Below are 20200 nucleotides of genomic sequence, written 5' to 3'. Positions count from 1 at the left end.
CAAAGCTAGTGAGTTTCTCCTCTCACGGCACAAATCATTGTTTCCTGGGCGCACGAGCGCATTCAGCACTCTTCAGCACTGTCCAACATAGAGCTGTCCACTTGTGTAACCGCTATTAGAATATTAGAAATCAAGTCATGACTTCGTGCCGCTCGCGATCCTGTAGCCGTTTCTGTTCAACCCCAGTGTTCGCGATTTTGCGAAACGCGTGACGTGCCTTGACAGTACCGATGCGGACAATAGTATTATTACTGATCATTCAGTGCAGACGACAATGTCTGGAAGCAGCGATTCCGAAGAATTTTTTGATGCGGAGGATGATACTTCCCACCGCAATTCACGGTAATTTAACTAGTCCTCGATTGACGTATGATTCTGTTCGAAAACCTATAATAATCATTCATTTACTATGCATAGGTATTACAGATAATTCCTGTACTGTTTTTCGCAATTATTTGAACACGGACATTTATCGAATAACAGCTATTATAAAAATTTGATTCGCGATTTTCATTTTGTTGGACTCGTAGTTCGTTTAGTTTTCTTCTGCGTACGGATGTTTGTTTCGAGCAATTTCTTCATAACTAGCTCTTCGCTGTATTATGTTCCGAATTATTTTTGGTTAGGTTCGAAATTTAATACTTGCATACGTACAATTATTTCTACGATCGAAAGCACTTATTTCGGGGCCGGTACTTGCACGTTTTCTAGGATTGTAATCGTTGGCATTGTCATTCCAGAAACTTGAGATATGATCTTTAACTTATGTATTTTTTTTTAAAGATTACTGAGCTATGAAATGAATCATCATTTAAATATTTTTATTTTTTTCTCTCAGTTTTGTTGAGTTTTATATGACAAAATTTGAATGTTTGATCACTTGTGAATTCAATCATTTGTTAGTGAAACACAAAGATTATTTTATGGTTTGTACCCCAAGTATTGCTTTCCTTTTGAAATGAGTATCTAATTTTTATAGGAAAAGTAAACAACGTGATTCTACCAGCACTGAAAATACTGAAATACAAATTAAGGATGTATCAGATGCTTCTAAAAAATCTGACGATGATGTTTTTGTGAAACCTGCAGAACCAAAGGAACCTGTACCTATAGAATGTATGCCTAGTAAAGATAAATCTGTAAGTACTCATCAATATTAGGTCATTATATATTTAATGTTTTGTATTTGTAATTAAAGATTCACATTTATTTAGGAGGAAGATGGAAAGGAATCAAGCACTGATAAGATTGTGGGCAGGAGGAGATTTCGTGAACTTAGGCAGCGTATGCAAACAGAGGATGATGATATCCCGATTAATAATTCCCCTCCAGATAGTCAAACATCATCTATCGAGGGTGTTTATCCTACTCCTTCAAAAACAACTCATCCCTTTAGAATCATAGAACATGATGCTCTTAGTCTACAGAGTATGACATCTTTAGGACGAGTGGGTAGAATTTTAGCTGGAGTTGGAGACAGTGCTTCCGTTGTACTTGTAACAAATGTACCCCAGTATCCCCCTTCTGGCATCCTTACCCGTGATAGTCAAATGTCCTCCATTGCTAGTATACCAAGCAAAGACGAGGACACGATGTCTGGTAAGGTGTCCCAGTCGTCCAGTATCCTTACATTATCAGGGGATATCCTACAGGAATCCTCTGTTAACGGTAGGTCTAACTGTGCTCCTCGCTCGCAAAATGATAAGACTGTTATACTTCAAGAGCCCGATGTCATCGCTAGTACAAAGAATAATGGAAAGTCAAGCGAAGATGTTACCGTGATTGGAATACCTGTTGCACCCCCAAGACGTAAAAAGAAGCCAAAAGCTCAGACACCTACTGATCTTGCTGTACGATATTTCTTCGTTAATATAATTATCCAACGTAAAAAAGTAACGTATAAAGTATATAAACGTTGATTCGTAATTTCAGCCTTCCACAACGGAATCAGTCTTACCTGCTTCACCATTACCAAGTCCAGCAAGTACTATTGAGTCGATCACTAGAGAATTTGAGCATTCTCTTGATATTCGATCTGCTACAAAGGGACAGTATGTTGTTAAACCACAAGTACGTATTCTGATATATTTATGAATACATAGCTTAACATGTTACATGCAATGTAAATATTTAACATCATTGTTTATTTCTAGGATGAAGTTAAGTCGAAAGCGGAAGGACCATCGGCTGAAGAATTGGAAAGAATAGAAAGAGCAAAAGCAGAATTAATGAGTTTGAGATCGAGCGATAAATCAAGTAGTCCAGTGGGATCCATGTCTAGTAACAGCATTGGCCGTTATTCTTTAGGTCCTCATAAATTTTCGGGTTTAAGTCCTTCGGGTTCGAAAGAGAGACGAAAATCGGCTGGTGATCAAGATATGATTAAACAGTTGAATATGTTTGTGAGAACAAGAACGGATTCTGGAAAACGTCTAACGGACATGGTAAGACATTTAGTAAAGAGTTATTTATTAATTATAATGCTTCTCAATGTCTATAGTTTAATAACAAACGATATTTATTCTTTTTTTTTTTTCAGGAAATTTTAGAACAAGTAACTGTACTAAACCTAGACACTGGAGAAAGAGTGCCATTAAGTATAGCGGAAGATAAATTACCACAGTGTATTAACCCTTTGTCGCTTCATATAATGAGACTTACTTCCGAATATATAAGTAATTCTAGTCTGGAGAAGGAAAAAGAAAGCGACGAGGAAAGCGTCGACAGTAAAATGTCTAGTATACCACCAGACGAAGACGTAGCCGTTGGTAGAGTTCGAAAGAAAACTCAAAAGTTGAAACGATTCTTAGGATCTACTGTAAAAAAAACGATGGACAAAGCAAAATCTATCGCGCAGGAAGTATCTCACGCCAGACACAAAGAAGACGTTATGGAAATAGTAGATGAAGTTTATCCCGGTGAACAGCAATACATTAAATTGAAAGCGTCCAATAGTCACAAAGGACCATATGAATTTAGTTGGTTACAGCACGTTCAAGACTTAAGTGGTGAACACGTGGGCCCTGTTTGGTGTATGAAATTTTCTGCTTGTGGACGATTGCTCGCTACGGCAGGACAAGATCGAGTTCTAAGAATTTGGGTTTTACGCGATGCGTTCACGTACTTTCAAGACATGCGAACGAAATACAATGCCGAGAAAGTTAGTCCAACTCCTTCGCAAGAATCCCTGGTCTCGCAACAATCCATGGAAGATCCTAATGTTGTGGCTAGTGCCTTCAGTGAAATAGAGGGGACAAAAAGTCCTTTTATGCCAAAGCCATTCTGCACTTACGCCGGCCATACCTCAGACTTGCTCGATGTTTCATGGTCTAAAAATTATTTCGTTTTATCATCGTCAATGGATAAAACTGTGCGACTTTGGCATATATCGCGAAAGGAATGCTTATGCTGTTTCCAGCACATCGATTTTGTTACGGCGATAGTGTTTCATCCTCGCGATGATCGATATTTTCTCTCAGGGTCTTTAGACGGTAAACTTCGTCTCTGGAATATTCCGGACAAGAAAGTAGCTGTATGGAACGAAGTCGATGGACAAACTAAGTTAATTACCGCCGCAAACTTTTGCCAAAATGGAAAATTCGCAGTCGTGGGCTCGTACGATGGCCGATGTATATTTTACAATACGGATCAATTGAAGTATCACACGCAAATACACGTTCGATCGACGAGAGGTAAAAATTCCACGGGAAGAAAAATTAGTGGTATCGAACCAATGCCGGGGGAAGAGAAAATTTTGGTCACGTCAAACGATAGTCGTATTCGTTTGTACGATTTACGAGATTTAAATTTATCGTGCAAATACAAAGGTTACGTTAACGTCAGTAGTCAGATTAAAGCGAGTTTCAGCCCTGACGGACAGTACATAGTTAGTGGTTCGGAAAATCAGTGCATTTATATCTGGAAGACCCATCACGATTACTCCAAATTCTCGAGTGTACGCAGAGATCGAAATGACTTTTGGGAAGGTATAAAAGCTCACAACGCTGTAGTTACATGCGCAGTATTTGCACCAAATCCAGATAGTATTATTAAGCAGATCGAAGAAAGAGAGCAGTGGAGGGAAAATAAGGAAGATGTAACAAATCTAGGTAGTTCAACTGTAGAAGTTCCTCCTGTTGATCCCGTGGTTGAACAGCGCACTAAAGGTTGCGGTGGACACGTTCTTGTAAGCGCTGACTTCAACGGCTGCATAAAAGTTTTTCTAAATAAAACAAGACCTAAGCACAGTTCCCTACCCGCATCTGCTCTCGCATAACACAGTACTGCATTCATCTATGCACTGTTGTAATAATTAGACAAGAGTAAGAACGCCAATATATTATACGCGTATATTTGTTTTACCTCAGTGAACGATGTAGGGCTCACTGTAAGCTGTTTTTCAAGGTAAACGTGATTGTACTAAAAATTTGCGACGACAAAATATTTTGGAATGCATGCTAAAAGGATTATTTCACAATAAGAAAGCTTCTAACGTATAGTTAGTAATACCAAATCACCCATAAGTTTGATGCTCGAACAATGTTCGCTTTCCTTATTAAATTGAGCAGCAAATTATTAATCGTAAAATGAATAATAATCTTCGCATACTGTTATAATTATAATGTCTACTAAAGCTTTAAGTAAGCCATATGAAACACATAGATTTATAACATAATGTATTTTTAACAATTTTTTTTTTTAAATTTGACATTATATTTTTATCGATTTTTCTTGTATCATATGTTTTTTTTTCGGTGCTGGTCCACTGCGATCATATACATTTATAATGGCTTTGCCAAAGCTATGTTGCAGCGTATACATATGCATTTTGCAACATAATATTGGCAATGTTCGTTTCAATTAATTTATAGAAGGAAAGAGCACCTTGATGAAAAACAAAGTATAAGCAAGCACGCAAGAGTAATGGTCGAATAGAACAACAATCGATTGAATCGTACAGATTGAACCGAAAAAACTTATAAATATATCTTGGTGATTTATCGTTAGGCAATGTTGAATAGTATCTACATAGTTTAATGAATATCAAACTGGGTTTTCGAATCCTAATGGTTTCTAAAAGTATTGCTCTAGAACTTTACCGTGATAAGATAGTGTAATACATCGAAGACAATATGAGAAAAAAAAAGATAAAAAAACAACAAAACAATGAGGTGGTTCGAAGTTAAAAATGCATCATCGTTAAGTTTTTCTACGAACGCAGTTTATATTTTAGAGACTACATCACATGTTCAATATGAAAGTTATAGTTCGACATAACCATATGGATCAAATGATTTGACGTTACGCTCTATATAAAGCAGATGTAATTCAACCGATTAATGTAAGTGCAAGGTTTGCCTTGCATTGACACATTATGTACCGTAGATGTTATTATATGCTCACAACACTCGCTATGTTCAGTGCTCGACAGAATGTCGCAATCGCGTGTCGTTTAGACCTGATTTAAAATGGTGTTGCGCGGAATACCGATTTCGCAACGTGTCAATTATAGCGGCAAACAAAAAAAAAACAGAGTACCGTGTAATTCATCAAACGACGGATTAAAACGCTGCTCGAAACTCTGCATTTCGCGATTCTCGATCTAACAAACAAGTCATGTCGTAAAAAGATGATGCGCTATTCATTCGCGGTTTCGAAGAGCGATTGTAGTAGATATGCAAATGGAGACCATTCTGCGCACGTTGGATTGCAGTGTCGAAGGGTCGCAGGAATAATTGAACGATCAAATTACAATGTACGATGTATTTTATTTGTATCGTGAACTTAATGTAAATACGCAGGAAAGAAATGTAGGTATTTTGTGTAAATGCAAATTGTAAATATATTATTCGAGCGATAGCATTAATCGCTTATTAACGGCAGTCAGTTCGACAGCGGCGTGCACAAAAACTATCGTTTGTGATCTCGTAGTAATCAGTAATTATGTAATATATTAATGTATCAATAGTGTATTCGTGTATGGAAATGTGTCTGTTTTTTAAGTTGCCGTCACACAGCAATATACATCAAGTTTACATTAACCAACAGGAAACTTTATTTATTAGCTTTGTGATAATACTTGCATTCGGCATTGTACATAACAGCCTGTATGACACGCAACCTTTCAATGTTGCAGGAATATTGCTACAATTCCCACCGACGTTAACAATTCCTTCTTTTTTAAATCGAGTTTCATGGTTCTTCTCTTTTTATGCTTATAATTTACCAAAGTATTAAAAAAAAAGAAGAAGAAAACAGTATTGGATAATATTTTACTGAAAAATTATAGTCGATGTAAGACCATTATAAATTATTTGAAGCTGCGTATAGAAAATTGTGGATGCGGAGGGGATAACTCAATGTTTTGCGAAGAAAACGTGCGACTCGTCATATCCATGGAAGAGAAACCGAACAATGATCACCGCTAATAAGATTCCAACCATTGTTACACACAAAGGCACGAGTACCGGCTGGTTACTCACCTATAGGTCAGCAATGTGTGTGCGGTCAGTCGGTCGGTCGGTCGGTCGGTCGGTTGGTCGGTTGATTGTCGGCTGATTCACCCATTTACCACATTCATACCATCGAGTGCGCGTATGTGCGTGCATTGTCTTCGGTAATTAAGATGAAAGTACGCCATACGACTTAGAGGCGTGAAGTACGCCGTGCAACTTCGGTCTTCCGCTTTAGTGGCGATTCGAGTACGTGAAAATAAACCGTGAGAAAGATAACAATTTCTAAAATTCATTTGAAAATAGTATCATAGATAATACGATAATATTAAAAGTGTTTCGTTTACGTAAATTTTGTATTTCATGTATTTCGAATGGATACACGATATTTTGTTAATGGGTATTTGAACATTTATTCGCGGTAAAAGTAACGCCGAGGGACGATTAAAAGAGAGTAAATCACGAGCATCGGTACAGTTATAATAAATGAGAAAGAAAGGCTCAAAGTCTGCTTAACGCGTACAGTCAGTCGCGAAAGAGTACGGACACCCTATAATTTGCAACATTATTAATGACAGGCGGGTTTCGATAATCCTGTAAGTGTTGAATTGCTGGCCAGTTGAAGTCTGGGATATTTTGGACAGGATAGCGTTCATTAAGCTCGTTTACAAGAATATTTCGACAGATGCAAAATACGTTACAAAACCGAATTTCAAAAAGTCACAGGTATATTAAAGCATAACTAGACAAGTAGTTGCTACACCTATTGACTGAGACGATTGGGATGCCTTTTCATTTAAGGTTTGAAACAGTGGAAATCCATTTTTCATAAAAATGCTTATCTGAAATAAAAATTAGTTGCATGTTCCTGAAGTTGGATTGCGCGCGTAGGAGGGAATATTTCGTTGGTAAAATAGAGCACTCTGTTGTTAAAATAGACCATACTGTCGATAGAATAGGGAACTCGGAGGGTAAAACAAAAGGGGTCTATTTTACCCAACGAAATTTATTCTCTAGTATACCCGAAAGTAATGCATAGTACAATACTCTTCTTTGAAACTTGGCTGAAACAATAAAAAGTAGTATCATATCGTCAACAAGTCAAGATTGATACGAAACGAACCCGAATCGATTAACAGTCACGGACTCATACTTTTTCACGACAACGCCTGGCCGCAAATTCACTGAACCTTTCTCCAACGGGCGATCACCTTTTTCGCCATTTGGAGCCCCTGGCGAAGTACAAAACATTCCTCAATGGAGAAGCGGTAATTGGAGCATATGGGACATAATTTATGTAATTTAAAACGTCGAATCTTATAAACACGAAGTAGGTACGAGTGGGCACATTTAAGACCTTTTTCATTACAGAAACTATACATTTCTTTTGTTTCAGTGACTTTTTTTACAACTTTACACGGTTGAATATAAAAATATTACGATATAAAAATATTGTTTAAGAACAAAACTCGTTGGTCTGAACTCAGGCCTTATTAATTACTGGACTGCGGATTCTTATCACATATATAAACGAAAATGTATGTAAAAAATGTATGTAAAACGTGTACTCTTATGCGAAATAAGGTATCGACATTTAATAGAATATTGATTTTGAAATGCTTATCTATGTACGATTGTCACAATTGATACAAAAATTGTCTATTATAGATACTAAAACCATATGGTGTGCCAATTTTCATGCTCTCTACTGTATAGTCATTTTGCTCAAGTAATTTCTGGTCTACTGAGTGATCTAAAAAATTGTCATAGGACAACAACAACAACAACACGAAGTTCAAGGTTCCCAAGCGACAGGACGGATCGGTGTACACCTGCAGACCGGGTGGCGGTTACACAGACGCCGATGTGACGCGCGTTAACGACGCGACAGCGTCGTATGTCTGACGAGTCGCGTGCACACAGGCGGCAAGAGGGACAACGAGAAGGACAAGAACGATGGATAGGAGGTACGAGCACGGGCCGTGGTCGTGGTCATCAGGAGTGTGGCCCGAACGACAAGAGATATCCTCCGGGCCGCGAGGGACCTATATAACTGTACCATGTGTCTGGGTCAGGGGGCGGGCCGCCACGTTTATAGTATACTCTCTATATCGGACAGGTGTACCCCATTCCGACTCCACGAGTTCTCGCGTGCACAATCGGAGCCGCAGCCACGCCGCAACGCGTCTTTCTAGCTGGCCCGCGACAGATATCGCGGCGCGTCGCTTTTAAGAGACGAGATCACTCGCGCGGGCGTCGTCGAACGACGCGTAACAAGCGAAACGCGCGCAGCACGGATACAAGTTGCCGGTGGCAAGTGGCTGGTAAAACGTGGTCCTGCCTTCTCGCCTGTTCCACGATTTCGTCCTCGTTTTCGCGACTGAAATCGACTGAGATCAACCGTCTGCGCTTTAGAGTGCCTCCTACCGCGCGGGTACGCGGAGATCTCTTTGCGCATGGTGCTTCGATCAGTGCGGTGCGTTCCTCGAGACCTCTTTCTCCGCGCCGTACGCCTCTGACACACGGGATAAGGTGAAGAGCAGCCTGTTGGAGAAACGTAAGACACTTTTCACCTCATTCAATCCCATCCGTGTTTCGTCTGGATCTCGTGCTTGCGTCCCAGTTTCATTTCTCGAAAGATACTCGTCGTTCGCGAGTGAATAGTGTAACCTCTTGTAATAAATATTACTTTTTTTCGATGAGGACACACGTTTCGTCTTTTTCCTCTCGGCGAAATGCAAATCTATCATTAATCATGTTCGCGTTCAACGTTGTCCGGGATGGCAAGCCTCGCGGTAGCAACGTTCCAAGGAGGACTCCACGTGTGGTCGAAGCGTTAACAACCTGACGAGGCACGTTTTCTCCACCGTTGCTCTCTCGTCCGATAACTCGTCTTCTGTCACCTGGTGGTAGTTCACTCGAGCGAGACGTAAACTGTATTTTCGGTTTTTCTAATTAATTGTCGCGATGGCAATGCAACCAGTTATCCGGAATCGTTAACGCACGGTGCCAGCGGCGTGTCGTCAATTACATTCGAATAGGCGATCGTTCGCGGTACTTGTCGGAAGCATTTATCACACGACGCCGCGGATTTAACGAGTAATTATCGCGTGCTAGGTGGTAATCCAATTATCGTCGCGCCATTGATTAAGCTATTATTTGCAGCGGAACCGTCGTCGTTTGTCCCTCTAATTAGCTGGTAATGACAGAGGCTGTGCAACCTCGTCCCGTAGAAATTATATGACGCGCCGCCGGGATGTTCGACGCGTTATAACCGACCACGTGGTGACCGCTTTCATTCTATTGAATGCGCACCGCAACAGTTGGCGGTCGCTCGGCTGTCGGGGCTAATCTCGCGGAGTCCGTTTTGGAAGTCAACGATGCACGCGTTCGCACATCTTACGATTCGACTTGTGTCCATTTTCTTGCCAATCGAGCGAACACTCGCGCAAGAAATATTGTCCCTCTCTTCGCGTAACACGTTCCAATACGGTAAAACATCGATTCAGGGGACTAATTGAGAGTAGGGGTGACCGTTAAGGTGTCTAGCTAGTTGGAAGTCCTAGTATATATCGGTGATGTTTCAGATTTTATTCAGGAAGAAGTATCACAGATATCGGTTTCAAATTTTTTATATGTGTCTGTGTATGCTTTGTTGAGATGCGGGATTTTTTGGATGGCGGTACCTTTGAAGGCGAGGGGTACAGAAATTGGTCTCGGTGTACTTATCTTTGATGTTTGGTAAATCGGGTGCAATTGGAGAGGTAGATTAAAATAAGTTTTTGGGAATTTTTAATATGAAAACTATGCAATGTAGAAAGCTGAAAATTAAATATATAATATATAAAATGGTGTTCCACTAGCACGTTTATTGCAGCCATCGCCACTCAGGGTTGATTTATGTGAAACAAAAAAGTGAAAGGGTTATCATTTTATCTCTTTTATTCGATTTATCATCTATTCAAATTATATAATTCTTCAGTGTTTGTTCCACACAAAAAATTCCGGAACAATACGCGAGTCTTCCATCATACTAACAAAAACACGAGTTTGATCGTTGCTAACCGATACCTACTTGAGATCATCGAATGATTAATCACGCTGGACTTAGCAATTTCCCGGGTCGTTATTCAATCGATGTAGCCGAAGGGTACAAGGGGTGATGATTGTGTTGGAGTAACTAAATCGTGATTGACGATGGTCGTAAAATCCTAGCGCATAGAAAAGAAGGAGAGTCAATCGGCAGTCGACACGGCCGACGATAACGGTAGACGATATTCATCGAGTACCATCGGCTATATCTCGCACGATCGATCGGTAAATACGACACCTTTACATCGAAAGTGCATCGAGTTGTCATCGAGTTGTCAATTTGTTACGTTACGCTCGATTACCGCATGCTTGGTGTGTTGCACACGATAAAGTAATGTAGATTATCTACGTATCGTTTATTCCTTCCGCACTCCATTGACGATTGCTAACAAACGCCTCTCTGAAGGGATAAACTGCGTGTTCGCCGAGCATCAAGTTTATTAGCACATGTTTGTAGTCAAGGCGATCGATGCAGTGCTTAAGAAGAGATTAAGGTCCTTTATCTTGTTCTTTGGGAAGGCAGTGAAATTATAACTGCAATTGTTTTATACTGTACAATTATAATTTGATCGTTTTGTTGGTCGATCCAATTAGATTTATCAAGGGTATTCGCGTTAAACATTTTTAAAAGTCACATAGTTGGTGGTGTCACCGCCCGAAAGAAAGGGGAACGTGATATTTCCTCGGCTCCATTCTATATGGGTCACTATTAGGTACGCACTCATTATGCGAATGCCTGACTTCGAAATTACCACACCGGCAGAACCGTTATATGTATTTGGCACCACGCCACATCTTCGCCGTGCCCGATTCATGGTTAGCGTGGAACAACGGACGCGTAAACAGCCAGCAGTGATTTTTATTCAAGGACCGGCACCCGAGGTGAAAGAAAGAACAGGTGTCGTCGTCTATCGTGCCGCGAATTGTTAAGTTAAATAATAACTAATGCGTGTCAGTAATAAACGAGACGTGCGATTTTGCTAACGGAATTCGTTATAGATCATAATCCGTCGATCATAATTTCCTTTCGCTTCATACCAGAGATGGGTAGATAAATAACAAAGAGGGTAAATTTTTATTTAAATAGTCGGAGCGTAATCAGGGACTTTTAAAACGTGTCTTTCCGTAGATAGAAATTTGGTCGTAATTTTTTTTTTTTGAATTGGAATAGCTTTCTCCAAGGTTCGTAGGTAAAAATTTCTCAGGTGTCGACGGTATGAATGGAAATGGCGTGGAAATACACTCGATCCGACCGAAAAGCGCGCAGAGATCAATAGGGCGTCCGAAATGGATTGTTCGTGGTCTTTTAGAAATTCCCAACGCGCTACCATCGAAATGGCAGACAAACAGCCACTCAGCTCCCAAATCGGTGATTTGTCGCACGTATCGTCTATTGTCCGAGCTGGAATCGAACGAGAGCCCATTGGCGGGGACGGTTTTAGCTTTGGATCCGTGTAAGTGGATTCGGTACGAACGTTGAAGCCCGATAGATGGAAACCTACTTGCCTACATTCGCGCAATGTCTCGCGTGCACCTTGAACCTACTGAATAATTCCGACGAACACAACCACCTAGCGCGTCTTCGCGACCTCTTCTTTGCTCTCTATAGATGGAGAGTGTACGGGGTGTTCCATAATTCGTAGCATAGAAAGCGAGCGATCCTTTAAAAATAAATTGAAAACATTAATTGAATTTTGTTCATAATAAAAGAACATATCGTAACGTTCTTCAACTAAAAATTAGTGAAAATGTCCAACAAAATTTTTTTCTACGAGTCTTCATTCTCCAGATAATTGGAAAATTTCATTTGGAAAATATTTGGCACACTCGATTGACAAACTTTAAACGACAACGTCTTGATCGAAATTAACTGAATATTACTTAAAATGGGTGGATGACCCACATATTTTCAAAAGTAATCATCTACGAATGGTTATTTTCGACTTATTTTTAAACAAGGAATTACCCCATTCTGGTTGCACTACGAAATACGGGACATCATGTTTACTCGCCGTCGAGCGTCTGCAGAGAGACTTCGTGGACCTAAATAGCCATCTTGAAAGGAAGTTCGAGTATTAATGGCTTCGCACAATGACTCAACCATTAGCGCAACTGAAATTAGAGGTCACACGAATGACTTCAAAATTCGTAACTCAGAAAACAGCTTTCAAGTTTCTCTTCAGCAGAAACAATTCTTGGAGAAAAATTTACAAAATAATATTACTTGACAGATAATTTAGAGATCTTCTAAATATAAAATTGCCATTTGCTTGACTTACTTTGTGCGCTAACCGTTAGGTGATTATGTATAGAAAATCTTTACTTTTGACTCGCGAAGAAAGAGAAAAATTCAATAACGAATGGCAGGAAGCAGAGATCCCCGATTTTCCGGGCGTCGGTTCTACGGATTCAGTTCATACCTATAGATGTCGATCGTGGCAGTCGGGTGTCATGAGTACAACGAGGTAACGGAGCGAAAACCCGGACATTCGGCAGGAATTTGGGACAGGTGGCCCAGTGGTTGCACGAGGCGAACGTGTCTGATAATTGGCGATTAAACACGAACCAGGCGTCCTGATGATGGACCGGTTCGTCCGTTCGGTGTTCAGTATTTTCTACTAACAACTAACTATGACGTTCCGTTTGCACATTCATCGGGAATGCTGTACAACGTCCCAGACATCTAGAAAGGCATGGTCCACTTACGTTTTAAGGCGTATAAACTTTACTTTCTTGACCCTCCGAAAATCAGGCCAATTTGGAGGAATTTTTAACGTAGAAACTATTTAACGAAGGCAGTTCAAAAATTTAAATGCATGAATATATAGACATTGAAGTATATTGTCTAAAATTTCTAACGAGAAAAATTAGGAAATGGCGTTACATCATATTTTTCTCAATTATCTTCATTCTGTATCAGCATGACAAATATATCAAATATTATATAATTTGATGGTTTTTTTTCTTTATATTGTATTGCAGATCGACTAAGCGTCAATCTCTTCATAAGGGGAATACCAGAAGATTTCATCGACTGACTTCGAGTGCAGAAGTAGAACTTGTATTGGACGGGTCGAATAATAAAACAGACGAGATTATTGGTATAGGTACGTGTAACTAGATCGATTATTATTATCTCTAATTAATTTTAAGTATAAGTTACATCGTGTAGACGGTTCTTTAAATGGGAGCAACGTATTCTTTCAGGGGCGGGTTTATAGTGCTCCACCGTGGACGCTAGTACAGCATGCGGTGGCGAATCTTCATTTTTGCCTGTCTCCTACTAAAGGGGGTAAGTAAACCCATTTTAAATTTTGTTTGTAACATAAAATTTGATGATCATTGGTTTATCTCATTCATTTAATTTTTATCAGGGAAGAAAACAATTAGAGAATGATTATTTTTATTTTATTACGAAGATATTTTGGAAATTTTCAATATACCAATTATTTAACGTAGACATTTATAATTATAACACCTGAATATATACACGTCGAAGTGTGGTCTACAAAATTCGTATCAAGAAATATTGGAAAATTGAATTACATTAGATTTTTTGGTCAGATTTACTTGAAAACAAAAACAGATTTTTATACTATAAACAATGTAGTCGAATTGTATCGATACGTCCATCGATCCATTTTGTCAAACAAGTCTTTAAGAAAAGGGCGTTTGTCGGACTCTTACCAATATGACCCATTTCACAAAAATATCTATACCTTTGTCAATGACCCCAATCTTTCGTAAAATGTAAAAAGGTGCATTCCACGAGAAGCTTTCTGTCGCAGTGCTCCTCTTTAGCGAGCACGAATTGCGGTTTATGAAAAAGTATGCGGGAACTATCGCGACCGGTGGTCAAAAACCGTCGAGAGGTAAGAAGAGCACGCGGCGACGTTTGTAGGGGGGTAGGTCGGTATGTCTGCGTGGGTAATTACTACATTATAACCCAGATACGCGGTGGGTACATAGCCAGCAATGCCGTTACCCAGTGCTCTGACCCAGAGCTAAGGGCGACTCGAGGCCCGGTCGTTGTCTTGAAATGGCGCGCGGCGTTTCGATCCGGCTCGTCCACGTCTACTACGAAGTAACGTTTTACCGTCCGGGGCCTTCGCCACGAATCGGTCTTACAAGATTACTCGCAAAAATTGCACACCAAACTACCGGTTCCGTGATACTGCCTTCCCACCCTGCGCGCACGGGGACCGATACCACTTCGATTCCTTTCTTTTCTCCTTGATCAACGCTCATTCTTTCGGACCCTCCCAACCAACGGAATTTATGACCAGAAATCAGGTTTCAAGTTTCTATAATTCATTCGTGCATCAAATTTATAAGATTTCGGAACGTGTCCTCTTTCACCTTGTCCGTAGATGAAAACTTTGAATTACGCGGTGTTTTGATTCGTTTCCTTTAAGCAAAAATATTCAAGAATTCATGAAGTTTCATGAAAGAATGTTTCATCTGGTTGGGATACTTACGTATATATTAGGTGGACTGGAAAGTAATGCTCATTTTATTTTTACATTAAATTCAAACAAATTTTTAATAAATTCCTTTTTTTAATCAATTATGTAATCGCCCTCGTTATCAACAGCCTTTTGCCATTTAGTGTACAAATTTTGAATGCCAGATCGATAAAAGTCAATGAGCTAGTGAATCCATACGATCTATTTTGCTCTATTACCGTTCTAACATCAACTACTGAGAGATAAAAGTTGTCTATTTATATAAATAGCGCCACACAAAATATTTGAATGCAAGTCGCGAAAGAAACTTTTGTGACAACCTAATATGAATAATAATTCAATAATAAAAAAGTATAAAGTATTTCCAGCGCTCCCAAAGCGGTTAACAAAGTAAAATAGAGTTCCGTTTCACAGACACCAAACAACGACCATTATCCGCGTCGTGGCAAAGTTCAGTCAGCCATTGTTCCGAATATTTCCGATCGCGGAATAAAATTCATTTTTCATCGCGAGTAACGACTCGCTGCAAATGGATTTTGTTCGTTTTCCATGGGTCACGAAGTAGTTATCTTCATTCGTTTCAACTTTCGAACGTCGCTCAACTCGCGCCGGAACTCATTTATCCCTCTTCTTTGCTTCGCTGGTCGTTGTCAAGCGACGGTCATAAAATGTCCAACATTCGTTTGCCGAGCTATCTCTTAGGTTCAAAATTCCATTTTCTTCAAGTAGTTCGCGATCTTCTCCCTTCTTCCTTCTTGCTTTCAAACGAGTGCATTCCAAACTTCGCTGAATCGATCCTTTTCGGACAGTAGCGTCGATGTTCAATTGAAATTTGTAAAGAAAGTGATAGAGATTAGAAAAATTTAGATAAAAACTCTTTCCACAGGCGATGGAAGAGCAGGAAATTTCTTTTCGATATGGAATGTAACATTTTGTAATTATTAGGTGGACTGGAAAAGTAATTCGATTTACTCATTAAAATATTCTTCTCTGTGCGTTATCGTGCAAATAATAATTCCAACAAAGGATCAACCGTGTTATTACCGTGCTGCACAGGAAGAAACATATCATTTCACAAAGAAATTGAGATCTCCAACGTTTATGCCTTCCAGACGGCCGTAATCCCGCAGGCTACGAAGTAGTTTCTACTAATTATCGCGAGGCACTCGTTCACGTTTGTTTAAGGCATAAAGTGCGCTATAGACAAAGTGCTCTACCAATCTTCATGCTCGCCGTCTGGAAATAACGCTTTGCCTTTAACGTACCTCTCTAAGCACGCTCGCAAAGCCAGTTAAACCGTTGTAGACGCACCGAACGGTTCCTTGGTCGTATCTCAATTATTCTGTTCTGCAATCCTCGTTATATCCAGTACGGTAGGAAATCGTGCGCCACCGGTGTCAGTATCTGTTCAATTAATAATTATCTCTTTCGTTATTTTATGGCGGCTGTTAACAGACAACATGGTACAGCCACACGGCATACGGCGTGATGGTTTTTGCACCGGCTCCACGAGGTGAATGGAGCAGAGATGGGATGAATGAAATACCTTCTAAGCCGATAGAAGAAATTCTCCGGGATACGAGAACGCTCGAGGAGCCGGAGGATAATTATTACTCTTCGTAGCTTACTATAATTTTCCCTTTTTGCCGAATGCTCTCAACGCGATGTTAATCTCGAGGTCTCCGACGTTACGGGGAATTAATCGCTAGTCGTTAGTGTTACCCGGTGCAAAGACAACGTTATCGTCCTTACCCTGAAACGATTAAGAGATTACGTTTCCATCTGGGATACCTTTGGCAGCGAGTAGACTATAATAGTAGATAGTAGACGATAGTAGACTGATTCTTCGTTAAAACATACATTTAAAAGAAATGGTTTTATCTCGAGTATCAAGCCTCGTAAGAAAAAGAATATATTTTACATTTTCGACTCGTTTTTCCGAAAGATCAAATTCTAATTTCTGTTCATCCAAGCAATGTGCATTCTCTTCCACGTTCGAAGTTTTCATCTAGCCAGGAATTTCGGTCCGTGTCTGGGAGAGCGTGTTTGGTCGAAACGAGAACGACATGACATGCAAATCGTCGCGACGCTGCCGTTTCACCCGAAGGACGTCCACCGTCTTTTCCAGCCGAGCGCGCGTCATCGAAATCCATCACGAGTTCGTTCACAGGTGACCCAGTAAGCTTTCGTCGAATTATGGAACGCGTAGGTTGGAAAGCCGCGACCAGATAAGCAGATGTCGGCGGAGGGCAGAGACGGAAAACCGAACCGTGTATCCGAAGCGCTCGGGCTGACCGATTGACCTGCGGCTAAAGACACGGGTGGTCCGTTATGCCCCAGGGTCACGCGTGACGTAATCAGCCACTACGCCGAGCGTACAGGTCCGATGCTCCTATTCCGACGTTTGGTCGCCCCTCCTCGGCTCTCCGAACCCGTCATTCGTCGAACAGTCGGAACGGGTTTGTTGATCGGACGCTGTTGTCTCCCGTATTGGCCATCAGGAATGCGCACGACCGGAGATAGCTCTTTGAGCGGATCTTGAGTGACCGGAGGCCAGGGATACGAAATTGCGCCTGTTTTTGCGCGGAGAGACCTCTGCGTCGCGAGGTTTGGCGCCTTAACCCATTTATGCCTTCCACGGGCCATATATTAAAGAAAAATCCACCTTAGAGTCATTGTGTATCTTGAACAATGAAAGGCTAAAGAAAAGAGTGCTGTAGAGTTTGAAATGACGGAGAGAATGATATATAGAACTTTGGGTGCTTTCGTTAAATAGTTTAGGAGATATTTAAAATCAAAGTCTCAGAAGATATTCAGCTACTGGTTTGTAAGAACTCTTTGCAACACTCACAGTGTGTAAATGTATCCAGTTACCGAGGTACTCTTGGCAAAGTACAGCGTTGGTAACGTAGTGCATTCTGTCGATAAGGCTTGGCAATGCAGAGCCCTGATTTATCGAGAGATTTAACGACAAAGTGTTCTACATTGCCAACAGTGCGACTTGTGAGTTATCAATCGAGGATTCTACGTTACCGAGTCATGAAAGAAAACCCAATTTCCCAATTATCATTTTATTTTTTCCCAATTCTAGTTTGACAGAATCCATCATCTTGCTATAAACGTCGCGTCTCGCCTTTCTGTTGACAGCTGGCCCGAACGGAGGACGTGGAGGTGGTGGAGGCGATTCCTGGAGAGGACAACAGGAACGACAATTCGGCCCTGAACCGCCAGGACAACGACATCAACAGCTCCGATCAACTGGCGTTAGAATCGCTAGGCGAGAAGGACACGGGTAGCAACCATTACAAGCCAGGTGGTCTGCGTGGACATCCCCTGCCACTGCCGCCGAGTCGAGGGGGTCTGGGCCTTCCTCATCCGAGGCCCCACCATAACGTCGCTTATCATGGCCCGCCGCCGCCCTTGCCGCCCTCGAAGACGCCATCGGAGGCCATCGACAAGATCTACACGACGGGCGGCGGAATCAGCACAGCGGTGGGCGCGGAACCCTGGCCAGCGCCCACGCCGGACATGCCCAAGATCATTTCGTTGGACGTGAAGTGCGAGAAGAACCTGATGAAGGTCTACCTGGGCTTTGACAAGCCGTTCTACGGCATCGTGTTCAGCAAGGGCCACTACAGCAACGTCAATTGCGTGCACTTGCCAGCTGGCTTGGGCCGGACGTCCGTCAACTTCGAGATCAGCATCCACGCCTGTGGCACCGCTGGGAATACCGAGAACGGTCTGTACGGCTACGGCGCCGAATCAGGCTCGGGGACGTACTTCGAGAACATCATCGTGGTGCAATACGATCCCCAGGTCCAAGAGGTCTGGGACCAGGCAAGAAAACTTAGGTGCACTTGGCACGACCTGTACGAGAAGTCTGTCACGTTCCGTCCGTTCCCGGTGGACATGTTGGACGTGGTGAGGGCCGATTTCGCTGGCGACAACGTCGGCTGTTGGATGCAAATACAGGTGGGGAAGGGTCCATGGGCGTCCGAGGTCTCCGGTCTGGTTAAGATCGGTCAGACGATGACGATGGTGCTCGCGATTAAGGACGACGACTCCAAGTTCGACATGCTAGTGAGGAACTGCATGGCCCACGATGGCAAACGGGCACCGATACAGCTGGTGGATCAGAGGGGCTGTATCACGAGGCCCAAGCTGATGTCGCGGTTCACCAAGATCAAGAACTTCGGCGCGTCCGCGTCGGTTCTTTCCTACGCACATTTCCAGGCATTCAAATTCCCAGACTCGATGGAGGTTCACTTCCAGTGCACGATACAGATATGTCGATATCAGTGCCCAGAGCAGTGCTCCGAGTCCCCTTTGTTGCTGGAGTCCCAGGGTCTTCTGGAGAATCACCATTCCCCGTCTAACGGCCACCTCGATTCCAGCTACGGTCTCCCCCCACCAATCCCGCTTCCCCTGGAAGCATACTTGCAAGCGACTGCAGGACGTCCACGGGACGAGAGGCGGAGGAAGTCACGAGAAATAGTGCCGACTCCTCAGAAGGCTGTCGGGGTCAATCGGATAATACGCGTGGTTTCAACCGGCGATTTGACCTTCTCCATCGACGAGTCCAACAATGGTGATTCTAATGGACCGACGATGGTGTTTCCTGTCCGCAACGACAACACGGCGAGTTCGGCGATGATTTGTATGACCACACCAGGCTTCGCTGTCACTCTCATAGTACTACTCGCCGTGTTACTTTCCTCGTGTATATTGTCTACCTACCTCTGTCTACGTCTGAGACCGTTCTCAGGAAAAGCTAGAAAGGCGGCCGCGTATCACGCCGGCGAACAGAATGCCCCCAAAAAATCGACGAGGACGTGTTTCTATTCATAAGTACAAACGGATGTAGCATTTGGAAGGAGGTTGCACGGGTCGCGTTGTCGACCAGGGATGGGCGAAGTGTGTCTCAAAAGGTATTCGAACGACCACGTTCCTGATCTGTATTCCGATTGTGATCGAAATGTAGCTCTGTTTAGCTAGGTGTTTCTCCTTTTTGTGGTATCGATGATCGTCGTGGGTACGTTTAGTAGCCATAGTTCTTTTTCATCATTGTCGATCGATTCGTACATCTTTGGAAGTCTAATTGTTGTACTTTTTTGGTGTTATATATATTTTACAATAACAGACATTTTCTTGCCAATTTTTTCTATATTTATGGGTTTCAGTTTTCATCAA

General features: G+C 41.8%; 2 protein-coding genes across 3 annotated transcripts; both read left to right on the top strand.

Moving 5' to 3' along the window:
- Positions 1-32: 32 nt before the first annotated feature.
- On the top strand, positions 33-5613 carry LOC128896347 (WD repeat-containing protein 44). The gene is made up of 6 exons (XM_054159680.1): positions 33-342; positions 980-1139; positions 1215-1850; positions 1933-2070; positions 2154-2444; positions 2540-5613. Exons 1-6 carry the CDS (start codon positions 275-277, stop codon positions 4274-4276), a joined length of 3030 nt encoding a protein of 1009 aa, XP_054015655.1. The 5' UTR covers positions 33-274; the 3' UTR covers positions 4277-5613.
- Positions 5614-6104: 491 nt separating this feature from the next.
- LOC128896355 (uncharacterized) lies at positions 6105-19868 on the top strand. Of its 2 annotated transcripts, none has more exons than XM_054159697.1 (4): positions 6105-9009; positions 13527-13651; positions 13752-13836; positions 18158-19868. In XM_054159697.1, exons 3-4 carry the CDS (start codon positions 13792-13794, stop codon positions 19856-19858), a joined length of 1746 nt encoding a protein of 581 aa, XP_054015672.1. In that variant the 5' UTR covers positions 6105-9009; positions 13527-13651; positions 13752-13791; the 3' UTR covers positions 19859-19868. The 2 variants fall into 2 exon arrangements, with proteins under 2 accessions (XP_054015672.1, XP_054015673.1); XM_054159698.1 differs by lacking the exon at positions 6105-9009 and adding an exon at positions 10708-10769.
- Positions 19869-20200: the final 332 nt, after the last annotated feature.

Source organism: Hylaeus anthracinus, unplaced genomic scaffold (genome assembly GCF_026225885.1).
Source record: "Hylaeus anthracinus isolate JK02 unplaced genomic scaffold, UHH_iyHylAnth1.0_haploid 0, whole genome shotgun sequence".
NCBI classification, from domain to species: Eukaryota; Metazoa; Arthropoda; class Insecta; order Hymenoptera; family Colletidae; genus Hylaeus; species Hylaeus anthracinus.
This window is presented reverse-complemented; position numbering and strand designations above follow the sequence as displayed.

What these genes read in the sequence shown, in the direction of transcription:
- LOC128896347 (XM_054159680.1), top strand. Translation starts at nt 275, where the DNA reads ATGTCTGGAAGCAGCGATTCCGAAGAATTTTTTGATGCGGAGGATGAT. An exon ending in TGCCTAGTAAAGATAAATCT is followed by an intron (nt 1,140 to 1,214) that starts GTAAGTACTCAT and finishes ACATTTATTTAG; the next exon opens with GAGGAAGATGGAAAGGAATC. An exon ending in AGACACCTACTGATCTTGCT is followed by an intron (nt 1,851 to 1,932) that starts GTACGATATTTC and finishes TCGTAATTTCAG; the next exon opens with CCTTCCACAACGGAATCAGT.
- LOC128896355 (XM_054159697.1), top strand. Translation starts at nt 13,792, where the DNA reads ATGCGGTGGCGAATCTTCATTTTTGCCTGTCTCCTACTAAAGGGG. An exon ending in CCTGTCTCCTACTAAAGGGG is followed by an intron (nt 13,837 to 18,157) that starts GTAAGTAAACCC and finishes TTCTGTTGACAG; the next exon opens with CTGGCCCGAACGGAGGACGT.